This window comes from Emydura macquarii, unplaced genomic scaffold, assembly GCF_026122565.2.
Source record: "Emydura macquarii macquarii isolate MOO-44397 ecotype Brisbane River unplaced genomic scaffold, CSIRO-AGI_Emac_v2 contig_2897, whole genome shotgun sequence".
Taxonomy (NCBI): domain Eukaryota; kingdom Metazoa; phylum Chordata; order Testudines; family Chelidae; genus Emydura; species Emydura macquarii.
This window is the reverse complement of record NW_027133034.1, coordinates 26,651,716-26,670,696: the sequence shown is the minus strand read 5'-3', so window position 1 is coordinate 26,670,696 and position 18,981 is coordinate 26,651,716. Positions and strand designations below refer to the sequence as shown.

The window sequence follows — 18,981 nt, the reverse complement described above, 5'->3', positions numbered from 1 at the left end:
TTAAAAACATTAACCATTAAAGAAGAGGTGGTGTAGATTACGTGAGAAACATTGCAGAGCCTTGACTACATAAATTTGTGTCTTTTTCTCAACTTTCTTCAGCTAAATGTCTCAAAGACAGAAGTGTTTTCCATGGACAAGAGGATCATCCCAAAAAAACTTTTTATGCTGTGGCTCAGAGATATTGCATGTTTCTGCAACCTCTGGGTTATCCCTTATCCTGAACTCTCATTCTCCCAGGTCTCCGAGGTCTGTAAATATACTCATCACCATCTCTATAACTTTGCTTGTGACTGTCACTACTTCAGCTCCACATCCGCTGAAATCCTCATCCGTGCCTTCATCTCCTCTCTCCTTGACTACTGTAATTTCGTCTCTGTGCCCTCATGTCCCAGTTTTGCAGATTGCTCTTTCCCACTCACTTGTATGAAACTGCACAACAATGACTCGCATCTTAAAGCTCCACTGGCTTCCTATTCATTTCAGAATCCAGTTGAAAATTGACCACCTTATTTTTAAAACTCTTCATCCTACACTACTGCATGGAGAGTCTTCATTTTATCCTCTTTTTGGTCTAGCTATGGCTCTGTCTTTTCTTACAATCTCATTATTGTTTGAGAGGGCTTTTTCCTCTGCAGTCCTATCATCTAATAATCATCTCTCTGCCTCACTGTCTCTGTATCCCATTTCAAGTCTCAGACAAACACATTTACTCCCTTGCAGTTGCATCTTATTTTGTCTCTTCCTCTGCTTGTCTTCTACTTCAGGGGTTATGTTACCTGTTTCTTCCCATTACAACTAATAATGAGTCTTCATCCTTCACATAACTACAGGGCTGAAGAAGCCAGTTTTTCTACACTTTTAAAACATCCTCTGTATTCTATTTAAAGGCCCAACTGTGTAACCTTTAGTCATGTTGGTAAGCATTTACTTGTGCAAGGAGACCCAATGAAGTTAATGGGACTCATCGTGTAAGTGCTCATCAATGTAAGAGTCACACAACCTAACTAAAAGATTACAGCTGAGGCCTGAAATCTCTAGTCCAGTTATACTATAGCTGCCATTTTTCAAGAGAGGTAAAACAAAAATATAATTGTGATCCATGTGCTTTAAAATTGAAAATACTCTTTTTCTACACGACATCAAACCTGAAAAAACAATCCTATTCCTATCCTGAATTTGGAGGACCATAAACTAGAGGTACAAAGTGTTGGTGTACAGAATCTCAGTGATAATCAATGTGTTAAATAATCTTACTCAGTCACATCTTTAAAAAAACCCTAAGGCTATTTCAGTTGATTGAGCCCATGGAATGCATTTGCAGAAAGCTATTGCTTAGAATGTTAGTGTTGAGTTCTAGTTTTCTTCAATCTTTTCTGCCTCTAGTGAACAGTTTAATTCTTTGTGCATATTCACACATATCTCTGCCCACTTTGATAGTGAACATGACTCTTCCCTTCAGTGATTTTTACAAACTGATGTTCTGAGGAGATATGCTTCTGAGGCCAAACGTATTGTTGCATATTAACATTTTCAGCCACTGTGCAACTTCTTAGCCTTTTCAACGTATTTTGTTCCCTTCCCCAACTACCAGAAGCGTGCATCCTGTTGTAGCTTTGGATCCTTAATCCTTAGACAAGTAAAATTCTTATTGACTTGTCCAGGTGTTTTGCATTAGTAAGGGCTGCAGGAATGTGGCCAAAATAGCTACCTTTAATTTCAATTAAACTGCTCTAATACAACTGTGCCTTTATCTGCCTCCTAAAACATCTCTGGGCTAAAGCAATAACGATCAATGTAGAGGGTGTTTACTTAGCCCCCTTAAGCTAGCTAGGCATTAGCTGCCACATCAGGCATTTTCTTGATCTTATAAACTAGCAGTAATTTTTTCCTGTATTTGTTGGGCTCCACATGCTATCAGTGGTACACCTTGGCTCTACAGTATTGATCTTGTCCTAGCAATTAATGGTTGTTAGAGTACTTGGAAAACACTACTTTTTTCTAAACATATTATCAAACAAAATCTAAAATAAATGTCTCCACATAACATGGCATTTTTGGCACAGCAGCATAATGACCTAAAATAGGGGCAAGCACAGGCTCCTGTGGTACTATAATAGGGAGGTAAAAAACAAATGTGATAAAATGAAGAAAGTCTCTAATCGTTCTTCTGTAGGGGGTCTGTCATTACACTTTGGCACAAGCTTTATGATACCATCTTAGCAGTTTTGCATTATGCCATGCTAGTGTCCTTTTGATACAAAGGCAATTCAGTTAGCATCTTTTGGCTGTACTATCAAAATGCTATTACACTCACCCATTTTTATATCAAAAGTTTCAGAAATGCTTATTAAAAGAGACAGGATTGATTTAGTGTGCCTTTCTATTCCTGCTTTTTTGCATCTTTGACAGATTGAAACAGAGTGGTCTATTCCTCTAGCTTTTAAAAAAAGTAAGCTCTCTCTCATTTTTTATTTTAGATCTTTAAAAATTGGAAAGTAAAAATAATCCCTATACAATTGAAGCAAATGAAAGCTTTCAGCTGATTAGTTTTATAATATGTTGAGTAGATTAGTATGCCCTCTTGTGTTACACAAGAGAATTTTCAGTTGTTTATTGTCAATGAAAAGCACAAACAAGCACAGAAGATATTCCAAAAGCTAGTAGTGCTTGACCTAATTTTAAGGACAGACACAATCTTGTCAATAAATACACTAAATACGGGATTTGAAGTTATTCACATATTAAATAGTAGAACAATAAAAATATCATTTTCCTTTATAGAACACAGCAAGCTTTTATATACGCAACATGTTCTACTACTAAGAATTCACCTTAATGTTTTCTGATTTATAACTTTATTCATAATTAATTAAAACTAAATGATCAGATTAGGTGAAAACACAAGAAATGTGAAGATTTAATTATGTATTTAAGATTCACTCCTGATAAAGTGACATGATATAAAGTTTTTGGGATAAAGAAAAAATGTGGGGAGGAAGCTTAAAAGGGGAAAAAAGTATATTAAGCTAACATTAAGACCATGACATGAACAGACAAAAGTAAGGAAGTTCAAAATTAACACTGTCTATATTCTTTAATTCATCCTATCCGAAGCTAATCTCTCAGTACCCAATTTTATATAGAATTTCCATGCACAGACAGATTTACAAATATAGGCCTTGAGATGTGCCACTGTGTACTAATTTGAAACCCAAATATTATCATAGGAGCCCCTTAAAGATGTAGACAAAACAGGATGCCTTGAGGTAGAATGCGTGGCATAAACCTGGATTTTGTTTTGTCTGTTCATAACACTGTTAAATTTACTTTAAATGTTTTTCTTCTTAAGAGTAAAACAATTTCCTTTTCACTCAAGTATATGAGAACTGACCCAATGGATTTATACAGTTCAAGTACACATTAATATAGTTTGAAGGTACAGATTGATGTAACAGAATAATGAAACTTTATTTTTCATTCAAATATGTATTAAAGGGCTTTATTCAAATTCACAGTATTAATCCAACAGATTGACATCTTTTATGAGCCATTATAACACTATATATCATACAAGTCCATATTTACAGGCACTTATTTTATAATCTTGTCTAAGCATACTTAAACATCCTAATTTGCAGGTCACTGCAATAATCCTGTAACTGTTTTTTAGAATCATAATGCTTTATTACATCAGTGAAACTGCTATGACTCTGTATTTGCAACAACTGTATCTTAAAAGCAACATACCACATTCTAGCTGAATATAAATTTATTGGTCTGCTGTAAATTTGAATTTTCTAAATTATATAGCTTGGTTATTCAAATACTTCACCCACTTCTTCCCCCCCTTATGCCCACCCCCAAGCATACAATATATTATTGGGAATCTAATTATTTTGTGAAATACGGAAACATGTACTGAACCCCCCCCCCCTCCCCCAAACTCCCCACAGAAGACTACCATTACCAACAATTATTTTTCCTTCATTTCTATAATATCAAACACTTGAGACAAATATTTTCCCCAACTATTAGGGGAAAAATAAAGATTTCCAGAGACTTTGATCCCTTAAAGTCCAGTCATTCAAATGAAATTTAACAGTTGAATTTCAGATTCTTGGAAACCAGCTGCATAATGGAAATGCTGACACAGCCTTAACTATAGCAGTGGGAACAGCATGGCTATAATAAATGAATCACTTACCATTTTCATGATTCTTTTCTCTTCTCTAAGTAAATGCAAAATAGAGACTTTATCTGGCTCAGACATTAAACTGTCTAAGGGAACTGCTAAAATGAATTATTCACTTGAAGTCACTGGGGAAAAGAAGGCAAAATAGTAGTGGATGACCAACATTAGGGTTGTTGCAGGATAGAATTTCAGGAAATTGGATCCAGGTCAGAAATTCAATTACTTAATGAAAATGATCCTGTTTCACAGTAAGGCTCAGATGTATTAGAATAAGTCTCCATCATATAAATCTTTCTGTTGACTATTGTTGGCAAATATTTTTTAAAACACTGTGAATCTTCTACTTACTGACTTCTTTCTTTTTAGTTTTCAATTCAAAATACAAAAGTCATATTGCAAAATCCCTCAATTCTTTTAATTATGGGGTTTGAAAAATGTTTGGAATTTTGTTAAAGGCCAACAACTATTTTTGAGTATTCCTTTATTTTTAGTGGCAAAATCCAGTAACAGACTTGCCAATTCTTGTCTTCTCCCCCTCCTTAAACAAGAATATTGACAATTTAGTTAATCTAAGCCTCTAGCCCCCGTCCTGCAAACCCTTACTCATAGAAGTAATCCTTTTGCTAATAGTCCATTGACTTCACATGAATAAGATGTGCTTATTGAATGAATGCAGTTTAGGCCCTGATCCTGGAAACCCTAATGCAGCTGCATGGGACTGCTCATGCACTTAGTCACCTGAACCTTAGGGCAAAATCCTGATCCCATGTAAATAGGAGGGAATCTTACCAGGGTCTTCAATGGGGTGAGGATTTCACCCTTAGAGATTAGTGTCTCTGTATGTACCTTAACACACACTATGCATATACCATCACCTTGCTTGAAATAGCTCGGATCTTCTCTCTGTTCTCTCACATTTATGCTTGTTTTCCGATCATAGATAGACAGCCAGGGAGAGGATGGCTGGAGGGACAAATCATGCTACATGTCTATCTTTCAGGTCTCCAGGGAACCTGCTGCAGGTGGCCAGAAAGAAGAGGAAGACGAGAGGCAGCAGGGACAGGGGGACTCCACGGCGCCTTCTCGCCAGGCTCTGCTGGGGGTCGCTGGACAGCTCCCCGCGGCCAAGGGCAGCGCCTCCTTCGTGCTCTTACCGGGGCCGGACCCCACCTCCCGCCACCTCTCCGGTGCAGCCGAAGACGGGGACTGGAAGAAGCGGGACGCAACGCCCGATGTTTCGGAAAAAGCGTAAATGTGAGCGAATCCCCCGCGCGGATCCACCGAGGCGGGCGTTGCTCGGCCTGGGGAAACCCCCGCCCGCCTCCAGCCAGGCTTCCCCATTTCCCCCGAGTTCAGGGCTTTGGGATGTGCATGCCGACGCTTGCAAGGCACGCCGGCCCCGCAGCTGCTTTTAACCCTGTCGGGGCGGGAAGAAGGGGCTGCGGCTGGGAGATTATTTCTCTCCCTAGAGCTAATGGTTGGTCGATCCCAGTTCCCCATCAGACACAGCCACGCGTCCTTGGCTCCACAATTCACCCCGCCAGCGGAAAGCTTTTCACGGCTGCCGCCGGAGGAGACCCGCCATGCACCGGCAGGGCACGGTCGCCGCCTGTGCCGGGATTTCCTGAATCAAACCGAGCAATCCGCTCAAAGCTCCCCCCAGAAGAACTGCCCGGGCAGGGGCAAATTCCTGCCTGCGGCCCTTCCCCCCACGAAGCCAAGTGCGCTGCAGCCGGGCTAGCACCGGGACCGCATTTGGATCCTATTGAAACTAACCCTGTCACCTGTCAAACTGTTGGTCTCATACCTGCACCTTTTGCTAACAAGTTACCACGATGCCAACCCCCCGGTGGCGGCCAGGAGCGGGGTGGAATGAGGAATACTCTGCAGCTTAAAGGAGGCAGGCAGCAGCAGGGCAGAGATATCTGACCCGACCAGGCAGCATTTGTCGGGCCAAAGGTATCGTAACAGGATTGCAGGCAGAATAGGACCCCCGCCCCAGCGCTGGGCTACTGAATGCGCTGCACGCTGCCAGCAAGGCGGCAGTGCTCGCCCAGGGTTTGAGACCCGGGACGCGCAGCGCGGGAGGCTCTAGGCGGGCGGCATATTGATCAGGAGGGCGAGTGTGGTTATGATTGATGACGGTTTAGCGCGGTGCCTGGGTATTGCTCTGACGATCCCCGGTGGGAGAAGGCGGACAGACCCTTACCTGGCGGAGCAGCTCTTGCAGCACGGCTCCCCCGCGCCCCGCGTGCACTGCAGGGAAGGTGGAATTCCCCGGGCGGGGCGGGGCGGGGCTCGCGCGCTCGCTGACAGCGGCAGCTGCTCCCGGGATTCTCCCCGTGCCTCCCCCTCCCCCTCCCTCACGCCTCGCCTCACTCCGCAGCTTTCCCGTCCTCCAGGTGACGTCATGCCCGTTGTTTTGGTCCGCCCGACCAATCGGACTCGCCGGCTGGATTCTACGGGCGCCGGGATGGGCCCTTCGTGGCGGCGGCCGGAGTCGCCGCTGCCGACCATAACGCATTGCGCAGGGTGCACCACCGCCTGGTCCTCCTGCAGCTTTAACAGCTCTGACATGGAAACGCCGCTGCAGTTCCAGCCGGGCTTCTGCTCAGAGCAGCAGCAGCAGCAGCGCCCGCACCTGCATTGCCAGCAGCAGCAGAGCCAGGACAAGCAGAGCCTGCTCCAGCAGCACAGCCCATGCCTCCAGTGCAACAACTGCACCTACTCCCGCGCTGCGGCGGCGGCGGCAGGGGATAACCTGCCGCTGCTGCTCCGCACTTCCTCGCCCCTGTCGGGCGCTTTCAGGACCCACTCCTCGCCGCTCTCCTCCTCCGCCGCCTCCTCCAGGCAGGGCAGCCAGCTGAACGTGAGCGAGCTGACCCCCTCTAGCCATGCCGGTTCGTCCAGGCAGCCCCACCACTACCACCACCACCACCACCCCCAGTACCACCAGTGCCATAGCCTGCAGCAGCAGCAGGCAGCCAGCCCCAGCAGCAGTGTCAGCAGCGGCAGCACCCACCACCACCACCACCAGCAGCAGCAGCCCCAGCAGCGCCGGGAGAGCAACCCCTTCACCGAAATAGCCATGAGCAGCTGCAGGTACAACGGCGGCGTCATGCGGCCGCTCAGCCACCTGAGCTCGTCCCGCAGGAACCTGCAGGAACTGGACTCCGAGTCCCAGCCGCTGCAGCCCCCGCTCGCCAGCCCCGGAGCCGCCGCCACTCCGGAGATCGTGGTGTCCAAGCCCGAGCACAACAACTCCAATAACCTGGCGCTTCACGGCCCCGGCCCCGGGGGCAGCGCCGGCGGCAGCAGCCAGAACAACAGCGGCAGCAAGTCGAGCAAGAAGAAGAACCAGAACATCGGGTACAAGCTGGGGCACCGCCGGGCGCTCTTCGAGAAGCGCAAGCGACTCAGCGACTACGCGCTCATCTTCGGCATGTTCGGCATCGTGGTGATGGTCATCGAGACCGAGCTGTCCTGGGGAGCCTACACCAAGGTACCTCTCCGCTCTCCTCCTTTCCCACCGGCTAGCCGCGGCCCTCTCTTCCTCCTGCCGGGCTTGCTTTCTCCCAGGCACCAGCTGCCTACCCAGCCCGCCCCCCTGCTGCCTTTGCTCACTCTCCCAGGTACCAGCCAGCTGGTTGAGCTGTCCGTCTGTCCGTCTTTCTCCCGGCAGAACGGTTCCCTGGCAGCGCGTGCCCCTGCAGATACTTTCTACATTAAGTTGCATCCGGCGGCCAATCCCACCTGCCAGTGGCACCGGTGCACGTTAGACGCTGCTCCTTTGCTAAACGCGCTACGGACCCGGGAGGGAAAGAAAGAGGAGGGAGAGAAGGGATTTGGGAACAAATTGAAAAGAAAACTGTGCGCTCTGAGTCAGCGGTTTGCATGACCATGATCAAATCTTCATTCTGACAACCGGGGTCAGTTTCTTTGGATTTGCCTAATGCCATAGACTTGAGAGAAACTTTGTTTCTTCTTGGAGCGGAAGCTTCCCATCCCATTAGCAATCCCTAGAGTTAGTTGGGTCCCCAGTGCTGGCTGCCTCACCAATACTGGACCAGCTGCTGAAGCAATGACAAGTAAATCTCTTGATTTAGGGCAGCCGTTCTTCATCCTTAAAAGAGAAATCAAGTCCTTAATCCTGGTCTTTGTTATGCAAGATAGATTTCCCCCTAACAGTACAGCAGGCTGAAGGACAAAAAAGTCTTTTTATAAAGGTGTATATCTTTTCATGGACACTCAAATATTTTTCTGTTGCAGGAGTCGCTGTATTCATTAGCTCTAAAATGCCTTATTAGCCTCTCCACGATTATTCTGCTTGGTCTTATTATTGTATACCACGCAAGGGAAATTCAGGTAATGTTTCACTTTATAAACTACCAAACATTGAAAGTACCGTAATGAAAAGACTCAGTTTTCAAAAGGCATTCTTTGGTGAGTAATTACTTTTTTTCCCAGTATTTCAGAAAAAAATCACTTTGTTTCTGCTGAAGTTTACTGAATCTATTTGAAAGGGTTCTTAAAGAAATGAAATACAATAAATTGATATGCTTACTAGAAGTTATAAAACTGCTGTCTGTAACATGTTATATAATCACTTCCCCTAAATGACTTAATAGAGCATTCTTTGTACACTTGTTATTTTATGCTGTAAGGAGAAGTTTTTAGCCCAGAACGTAGAGCTATGTTATGCTGATCCATACAGCCTCATTAGATCACATGATTAATTGTAAGGCGATTTCAGTCACCTCTAGATGTGAAGTCTTCACCATATTGTCCTAAACACCGAAGATAACACAATAGTTGGAAACAAAAAAGATAAATAAAACAAGCCATAGAACATTTAAATTGTAAACCGATGTTTTTAATGCCACAGAAATTATAGGTATCTAATAAAGAAATATGAGAAAAATGTAATGGTCAACTAAGGGTTGCCTTTATTAGTGTTAAAAACATAACTTTTCAGGACATGCAGACTTCCTTCCATAACTAAATCAAGTTTTCAGTTGGGATTTTGTTCAGCTAAGGAGTGAAGGACTGGGCTTGTAATCAAGTAGGGACAATCTCTACATTAATTTTTCCTTGATGTTTTATTCCTAGATACATATAATGCTACTGTTATTTCTTACTATGGAGAACTTGTGACTTAAGGCAGTAATGAATATTTTCAAGGACAAAGAAACATTTTCCTGTTGTATCAATTAACACAAAGAAAAATGGAACACTTGTGAAGGAACTATAATATAGTTGTTGCAGCTGTGTTGGTCCCAGGATATTAGAGAGACAAGGTGGATGGACCAACTTCTGTTGGTGCAAGAGACAAGTTTCTGAGCTACAACAAAGTTGGTCCAATAAAAGATATTGCCTCACCCACTGTGTCACTCTGTAACATAGCTGTTATATAAGAGTAGGTATAGGCTCCTACCTGCTAATATTAGAGTAAAAGAATACTGTTTTATCCAAGACCGTTTGCAAAATAGGACCCTGATCCTGCAGTTTTCATACATGAAAAACTCCCATTTCTGGATTGTGCTGTAGTTTCTTTGCACAAAGATCATAGATCTAGGAAACCGGTTAACTTAATTCTTCTTGAGTAGTTTCTTTGGAAATGTTAATATAAGGAGGACTTAAGAAGAATAGAAAACATATATATGTTAATACTTTTGTAAGCTGTTTTTTCCCCCAGTGTTTCTCATAATGAAAATTGTAGAAGTGTGTTACGTAAACTCTTAATTTAAATCAACCTCCCTAGATATTTCAGTTGCTGTATGCAATTCTGTTATGAAACTTTAAATTGAAAATTATAAAGAAACTTCCAGATAATTAAATAGTTTTATCTATGTATACATCAGTTTGAAAATTTTGAGTTAACTCTCCAACCTACAATAAAACAAAAATAAAAATTACCCAAACATTTGTTCATTAAACAATCACCATGACATAGTTTTGATTATTGCCCACCTCCAAAAAAAACCAACTCATGACCCAGACCAAAATAAATAATAATAAAAAACCAGCCTGAAGATTTCTGAAGTTTGGAGAAGTTAATGTTTTGTAGAGAAATGTACCTACTATTGTACTGGTAAGTGAACTCTAGTAGTCTACAACAGATCCAAAAATATATATTATTGATTTTGTCCTAGGATTTTGATTTGTTCTAATTTGTTTAGAAAGATCAGTGATTTATATTTGTCCGCTAAATTTCTGCAAATAATAATTGCTAAAGCTAGTAGTAAAGCTAGAGTCTGTGCATCTTCCTGCATGTGTCTTCTCCAGTTATTAACAAAAGATAACATAAAATAACCCATGACTTCCGTTCTTCAGCTAATATATATGAAATCAAAGGCTTTTTGTTGCCAACAGTCCCTTATTACAAGGGATGTCCCTTATTTTTTCCATATCTGTACAATAAAATCGGGAGTTGCTGAGTGCTGTAAAAAGCAGCAAGAAATATTCCTGGTGAATGTAGTTGAGTACCGCTTATTAATAATGATGATGATGATAATAATAATATCGGGAGGAGGGGGGTGAGAGTGCTAAGAAAACAGTCCCTTATTTTTTAAATACAGTGCTGGTAACCCTAGTGACTGCTTTGTTTTTCTGGTCAATAATAAAAATGCAACTTTGGTTGCATTTCAGTGAGTTCTTCTGGGTTTAGTGGCCCTCTTAGAGAGCTTCCCAGTAAATGAGATTATATTGAATGAGTAACACCATCCACTAGCTTAATCAAAGTTCATATAGTTTAACATTGCCTGATAGCATTAAAACTAAAATTATACCTAGTTGCACAATAGTGATATAATTTCTTTCCATCAGGAAGGTACTGCAGACTGTCAATAGACATTGCAGGGTTCTGGATAAACTGCAGATCTTCAGGGCTCAGTTCACCTGGACAATGAAGAAGGAGATCTCTTTTCAAGAACATGGGAAAGGGCACTACACCCACCTTTAAGCTGACAACATTAAATATCCTACCGATTTAAAGACAATCTACTTAAAACCTTTTATTCACCTTTCTGTAAAAAACACACAAAGCAACATAAACAGCCGTATAAGTAGCAAATAATAACTAGGGCTATAAAAGAATGTTAAACTTCAGGTCTGAATTCAATAGACACAATTTAAATATTTTGGCTTGTAACAGAAATTGTAAAATCTATTCTTTAGGTTATTGTCCCATGAAAAATATTGCATAATCCTACTAACAGTAGATTTAAAGAAGATCAGTTTTTAGCCATCTGTTTTCTGAAGGGACATTTATAGTACCAAATTCTGCAGTCCTTAAACTCTCATTGAAGCTAACAGGGAGCTATCTTGATTGAGGACTACAAGATCATGTCCATAGAGATATAGAATACTTGACAGGGAAGATTTTATTGTTTTTTCGAGGGGGGGTCTGGAGATTTTTTGTTTCATCTCGCTATTTGTTATTAACTTAATCTGTGTTTGAGCATTGATTCCATTCTAATCCTCATATGAGAATCTGTGCTCATCAGTACAGTGCAAATTAACAGGAATTTGCTGAGATAGCAAACAATATTCTGGGGAATGGAAGAATATCAATATTCTCTGTTTGTAGAGTGACAAATTTTATGAGGGAAGCAGCGCTACCTGTACTTAGAAATAAGAGGCATTTGTTCTACAAAACATGACGCAGAGTATTTTGAGACAAACGATGAAAGTTTAGAGATTGTGTCTGCTCCCAGAAGTTACTCTTGAAGGCACCTGATGACCTAAAATCCTTACTAGCTGGAATAAAAATTTCTTCTTGATTTTTCTATGATCTACTCCCTTGAGCTGCTGCCAATGGGAAGTCTGAACAATGTGTGGTGCAGTCCTTCCCTATATTGTAGGTGACTATGTGATACCAATTTAAATGTCTCTTCTGATGTATCCTGATAGGAAAGCTGTCAAATTGGCAGTATAGCCAAACTCTGCAGCTTGCCTGTCCAGACTTGACAAGGATCGTATTTTAAGAATGTTTGGTAAATAGTTTTTAATAGAATTATGAGGTTCCTTTACAAGGTTTTTTATGGAGGAAATTTTATAATACAGTCTTGGTTGGGCTGAGACGTGTTAGGTTATTTTGTTCGACCCTATACTCAATAGTGAGAATGCAGAAGAGCATCAGTTCCTCGTGCCATACGTTGGTTTATTCTCTTTCAGCACCACAGACAGCTCCATATATTGGAAATTCTTTTGGCAATGGTTGGCTATGAAACTGTCTTGTTGTTCTAAACAGAAGCTATATGTAAACATCATTTATAAAGAATTTTCAGTTTCCATTTCAAAATGTTTCAGGAAATGCACGGTTTAAATGACATTTTTATTGGCTTTTGATATTAACTGAACAGAAATTTATGATTTTTGAAGGCACATTAAGTCTTGCATTCTAAACCCATTAGCAAAACAAATTCATTTTTATGCTCCAATAAATGTACATAGGTCAAGGCTTTCCAAATACTATATTTCTAGAATATTAGGAAGAGGATGATGTTTGGATATTTTGCAATCTTTTGTAAAGTGCTTTTTTTTTTTTTTTTTTTTTAAACGAATACATTGTTGAAATAGACTTTCAGTGATTGTGTTAGTGTACTATACAAATAAGATTAGTGTTGTACAGTTTTTATTTTTAAACTCTCAGTGGGTAAAGAGAGATCTATTACAGTAATTTATTACATTTGGCATTCTAACTTATGCTAAAACTAGCACAAATCCGCAGGATCCAGGACATTTTAAATCATACTTTATTCTTAGTTTATGTCTTTGTGAACAAGACAAGAACGTCAGGAATCAAGGATGTAGACAGCCTTATCTCTGAGTTTTCTTCATTTGTTTGGTTTTTATCATACCCATAATGCCATGAAAACATTTTATTTGGGATTATGAAATATGCATTAGAGTCCCTATGCAGGCAAAAGAAGGCACTGTGGCTTTTGGCTCCATAAGCTTTCTGGGTTCTTCAAAGAAACTGTTTTGAAGAGAACGTATGTCTCCATTGGGAAAGCATACTCTATGCGGTCCCCAGGATCCTGACACAGGGTAGGTACTTCCTTGACTGCAAAAGTCTGCTAAGGAAGTTCTTGAGACAGACAGGGTGAGATTAGTAAGATTAATTTTTATTGCCCAATGACTAACTAGTGGCCCATCATTCTAAGGTTTATCTAATATCCCACTGAAGAACTGGGAACCCATATAAGGGAGACAGAAACTCTAGTGATTTACTTTTATGATTATACATAATAATTAGCGGGGTAATATTTTCTATATGGACTTTTAGTTTAAATAGAACGTTTACTTCTATAAGTTATAAACCCAAGAAAACTGTGAAGAAAGAGTGAATGAATGAAAATAATGCATCCTGAGAGAGCCCATAGACGTTGATTATGATGATTGAGGCAATTTTGATTTCTCCTTCCATTTTAGAAAAATAAAGCTGGAATAAGTTTAACTCTAATATTTTAAATGTTTCCACCTTCGTACATATTGAATGAAATAAGAAATAATCCCTTTGATTTCTGGTATACACTACATACTACACATCATTTAGCAGTGTTTTACTTATAAAGGTTCAGCACACATAGAGTTCTTACATTATTAATAAAATGGAATGGTAGTATATGATTGCTCTCTGGGTGTACAGAGCTGCACCACAAATTAATTATGTCTGTTGCTGTTGGTTTGCCACAAAATGGGATTGTTGGCTTTTCTAGACCTGTCATGCATGCACAGCATAAGTGCATGTGGCAGGAAGACCAATATAGGCAGAAGCCAACAACAAGAAATTGGGAAATTTGTGGGGGGAGGGGGACAGGAATTTTTATTCAACATTGATTCAGCACAAAGTAAATGAAAAGCACATTAGCTGAATTTCCTGTAACACTATGCTTAGGGCTAGAGGGCTTCTGATTTCAGAGCAGATCTTTGTAGCTCATCAGTAACACTGTAAAATTAGGGTTTTTTTCTCTCTGAGCATTTGATTGAAAGTTTTGAGGAAAAGGAAATCGCTCAGATGAATTTCATTGTTCCTGTCTCATTTGAGGAATGAGACAGCTAAAAGTAAGAATACTAGAATGGCAAAAGTTGCCCTGTCAGTTACAGTTAGCATAGTGTCAACCATGTCAAGAATTAGGATATGTAATTTGGCATTGAATCACTGTATTTTTTTACATCACAGAGCAGTCAGATAGTTCAGTGTGTCTCATATAGAATCTGATAAAGTAAGGAAAAAGGGTAACATGAAAATTTTTGGTCTGTTTCTTTCTGCTGCTGCTTGGTTCTAAAATACACAAATAAATAGGATACACTGAAAAGGAATTATTGTTAGTTTTTGCTGATTGTATTCTTGGGACTACTTATTTATTACAAAAATGTAAAAGGCACCCCATATACAACATGTAAGGCACTCATCTATGTATACACAGACTGTTGCCACATACTCCTTTACATAATTTAAACAGCAATATATAACATGATTAAAACATGTTCTTCCGAGATAGAGAACATAATGTTGTTCTACTCCACCTCCATCCACTTGAGTTTGTTGTTGAGATTCATAATTTGTGCAGGGAAAATTTTCATAGCAGTGAATGAAAAATTAGACATGTAACTCTGATATAACTGGAGGTGGGATTGCCTTCTTTTCTCATAGATCTAGATGCAGCTCAGGGTTACACTGGCCTCTTCTTACATAATCCAGAACAGCAGGTCTCTGGTGACTGTTTTTTTTAATCACACAAAAAAACCCCAAGGAGGGAGGACACAGTGGCATAACGTGTCCATAATCCCTATTTCACAAAAGATCTGGAGCTGGCCAGTATGGCATTGGCTAGGGTGGGGCATGTTCCATGTATATACTAATTCAGTGCCATCATCAGGGCATCATTACTATTGGGACTTCTACAGAACCCAAGTGAAAGCAGCCCTTCCTTGAATAACCACCACATGCCTTTCTCCAGAAGTGACTCCCTCTAGGATAAAGCTGCCGTTGCTGGCATAGAAAGTAAAAATTATGCCAGTAGAACTGAATCAAGATCGGCAGCCCTTGAATAGCTGAAGTTTCTTAGCACCTCATAAGACTGGACCTTCAGGCCATATTGAGGCAAAAGTCCTGGTGAAAGTCTACAGGACTCCAGTGAGCTTTAAAATAGTGAAGTACAAACCATAATAAAATTTCAAAGCCATAGCTGGCCCACTGGCATTCATTTTCATTTCCAGGACTTAATCCATCACTACCAAGACATGTAGGGGGACTGACTTTTTTGGTTCCTCAGAGAGGAAGAGGAAGTGCCTTGCACTGTTCTTAAGTGATTCTTGACTAGAAGTCATGGCGGAGTTGATGGGCTCTGCAATGAGCTACATTCAGTTCTCATCAATTACAGGGAAAGTCATTACACTCTGGAACCCAAAGGTGATGGTGGGACAATAAATAAAGGAATCCAGAGGTTCTCTTTCTCCCTTCCGCTCCCCAAAATATGCAGATTGGAACACACAACAGTAGGAAACATATGGGGAGATTTAGTTATTAAGAATGCGCTATTATAATAAACACTAGACCAACTTATTTCCTGTGATGAACTCAGGGTACTTACTGGAGTCAATGGGAACTCCCTCAGTGAAAATGTTGCATTCACTACATGTAAAGTTGGATTTTTTTCATTTTTTTAAACATAATTACAATTAATAATTATTCTGCTAGCTAAATGGTGCCTTCATTTATATCTAAGCAACCCTACTGCCTTTAGTGGAGTTATACATGCGTATCTCATTAGTTCTGTAGCTGAATTTTAGTAAACATTTCTGTTGACATTGTGTCAGAAAGACTAGAGTCCAGCTCACCTTAGATATATTGGCTCTGCAGCGCTAACAGAAATAAAATGTAGAAAAAACTTATTTCAGTTAGGCAAATAAGAAAATATGATTAAACACAAGGAGCAGGTCTGTTGAATAGGAAGATGAAGAACCAAAAACCATGTTCTAATGATTAACAAAGCCCATTGCAGTAAATGGGAATATTTTCATTTACTTCAGTGGGCTTTGGATCAGGCTTTACTGTCACAAAACTGATCACAAGGCAAATTTCTCCTTTCTGATCCACACCGTGACTATTGCATGTCTGTGTTTGGAAATTCCCCTACTACTAGTAGAGTTTCTGCACGTATGCAGAAACTATGTGCTAACTACGTAATAGAAATCCACATTACAAACAAGAGATCCTTAGTGCAGGTTGAATAGATTATTTCCTTTAGTTTGTTAAATCAACACAATTGAGTATTTAATGGTTATTTAAAGCCTGATGTGTATGTATTTTAAGTGTTCCATCCAATCTAATCATCTTCCTCTTTCTACATGAGTCAAGATGTAGTTTGATTTTTCAGAGATATCAAGCACCCATGTCTCCTATTGCCTTTAATGGAAATTGTAGGTTCTCAACACCTCTGAAAATCGGACCACTGTTATCCATATTATAAAAAAGAGGGACTGATGAGATGTGTCATGGAAAAGATCACGCAGCTTCTCTTTTAGGGTTGGATCGAGCAGAACTTTAATTGTGACATACACACAGGAAGCTATAGCTATAGGGAAGCCCAGACAGCACGTCCCTGTGCTGATCTCTGGAACTTCACCTTGGTACAAAATACAGATGGCTTATATAGGTTTTTTAAGATTCCTTTTTACATACAGATCGTGTAGTGGAGTTTCTGATACTTAACAGGTCATTTACTGCACATAGGGTACTTATAACACACAGTGGGGGGGTCTCATGGTGCCAGCATGCCCCGGTGATTCTTTTGGTGCCAGTGAGTCCCAAGTCACATATAGTCACTTGTTATTTATCTGACAGCGTATGGCTGGGTGCTGTTACAAAGGTAGTTAACGTCTTACAACATAGGTCAATGATTTTGCATTTCTATTGTAGTTCTAAGACATCCTGCCCGAATTTAGCATTTCTATCACAGCTCCAGCCTAAGGCATCTTGTCTGAATTTTTGTAATTCCACAGATGGAAGGAAACAACGTAACCTGATCTGGGCTTCCAACTAATATTGATTGAACATGAGTTCTGAGATCTAATAAGCTTACGTTCAAGAATGCTCATCTGCGACAGTTTCTTTTATCACACCAATGGACCACTGAGCAAATGAATGATTAGAAAAACATCTAGCCTTGTTCACCCAAGTGCACTATTTGAATTTCTTTTATGTGTGGCTCTCATAATAATGATGGCCAACCTACTGTAATTACTACTTACCACAGTATGAACAACTGGCAAGAATATTAATTATTACACAAGTTGGAAGCAAAACAGTTTGGAAGCTGAGGGTCAGATCCTCTACTTGTGTCAATTGTTCGTGCTCAATTGCACTCAGTGGAACTATGACAATTTACACCAGCTGGGGCTCTGGCCCATAAGATACCTTTAAAATTTTTATGCTGTCTACCATGCAATTATAGACAATAGGCCTGAATCAGCTCTAATTCACTTCAGTGCAAATTTTTCTGTTTTACAATAGTTTAAATGAAACGGGAGTCAGGCCCAACAAATGTAGAGTACGTTTCTGTGATTTGATTTATGGAATCTATGTTCTACTAACAGACCTGTTAGACCTGGCCTTTGAATATGATTTTACATATATTTTTGTAATCAATTTGACAAGGGGCGAGAACAGGAATAGCAGTGATGGTGTGTAGGATTCAAGAACATTGACAGAATGTGGAAGCTTCTGTTCAACTTTATTCAGTACCATTAACCCTCACTACCAATATAATTCAATCCATTTTCTCACTCCCATACTAAAAGATGAATCGTTTAAATATTTTGGGCTTGTGTAGCTCATCTTCAATAAAATTTAAGTTGCCTCTAACAGAAGAGGTATTAGAGAAGATGTGCTATAATTAATTTGGTAATTTGGTTTTGGATAAGTTGGATGCATTGGCTAATGCACTTATATGTACAATGCTTTCCTTATTTAGCTTTTAGTCTGTTTTTAATATTGTTTTGGGGTAGAAAAAAACATTTTTTAACCAGGTGAAGTATAACTCTGTTCTGTTGAAAAGAGAAGAGATACAGGTCATGACAAAACAGAGAAAATCAGTATTTGATATCAAATGCTATTTGTTTTAATAGTATTTAATTTTTTTAAATGTTATGAAATCTATTATGTTTGAAAGTTAAATCAGAAAAGATTTCTGTTCTGAAAATTTGGTATATGCAATATTTAACAATTTTACTTTTAGTGGCTTATGTATTTTCACTGTGAATACATATGTCAGCTTTGTCAAATTACATTAATTTTGGAAGATTTATTTAAATAAATTGCTATTTCATAGTTGCCATTAGGTTACACTTGATTTTTATACAATATATTTCTGGCTTAGAAAGAGTTCTTATGTTAAATAGAATAGGAAAACCTGAAGCACTTGCTGTCACTTAGGCTCAATCTATTTTAAACTATACTTTTACAGCTGAAGATACTGATAGTTTGAGTTTTATATTATGTATCTAGCATGTGTATGCCCCTTTTAATATTGCTGTTAAGTATATGACACACTTCTATGTTACTCTTCACTAAAACAATCCCTGTAATTGTCCTCTTTGATCAGTGTCAAACTTAGACCCTCAATAAAAATACATTTTTATTTACTTTTTAAAAAATGTCATTCTAAAGAAAAGAAAGGGAAACAAGTTAGGTGTTCATTCAAGGCCTGGTAATGAAAGGTGTGGTGAGACATACAGTGCTGAGTGCCTCCCACAATGTGCAGAGTTATCTCAGCTCC

At 40.0% G+C, this 18,981-nt stretch overlaps 1 protein-coding gene across 1 annotated transcript in view; it reads left to right on the top strand.

The window, feature by feature from the left end:
- The window catches only part of KCNN2 (potassium calcium-activated channel subfamily N member 2), a 112,302-nt gene that overhangs the window by 8,425 nt on the left and 84,896 nt on the right, over nucleotides 1–18,981 (top strand). The window contains exons 3-5 of the mRNA XM_067568598.1: nucleotides 5,196–5,449; nucleotides 6,598–7,697; nucleotides 8,465–8,560. Coding sequence (XP_067424699.1) covers nucleotides 5,196–5,449; nucleotides 6,598–7,697; nucleotides 8,465–8,560 — 1,450 coding nt within the window. The remainder of the gene's footprint in view (nucleotides 1–5,195; nucleotides 5,450–6,597; nucleotides 7,698–8,464; nucleotides 8,561–18,981) is intronic.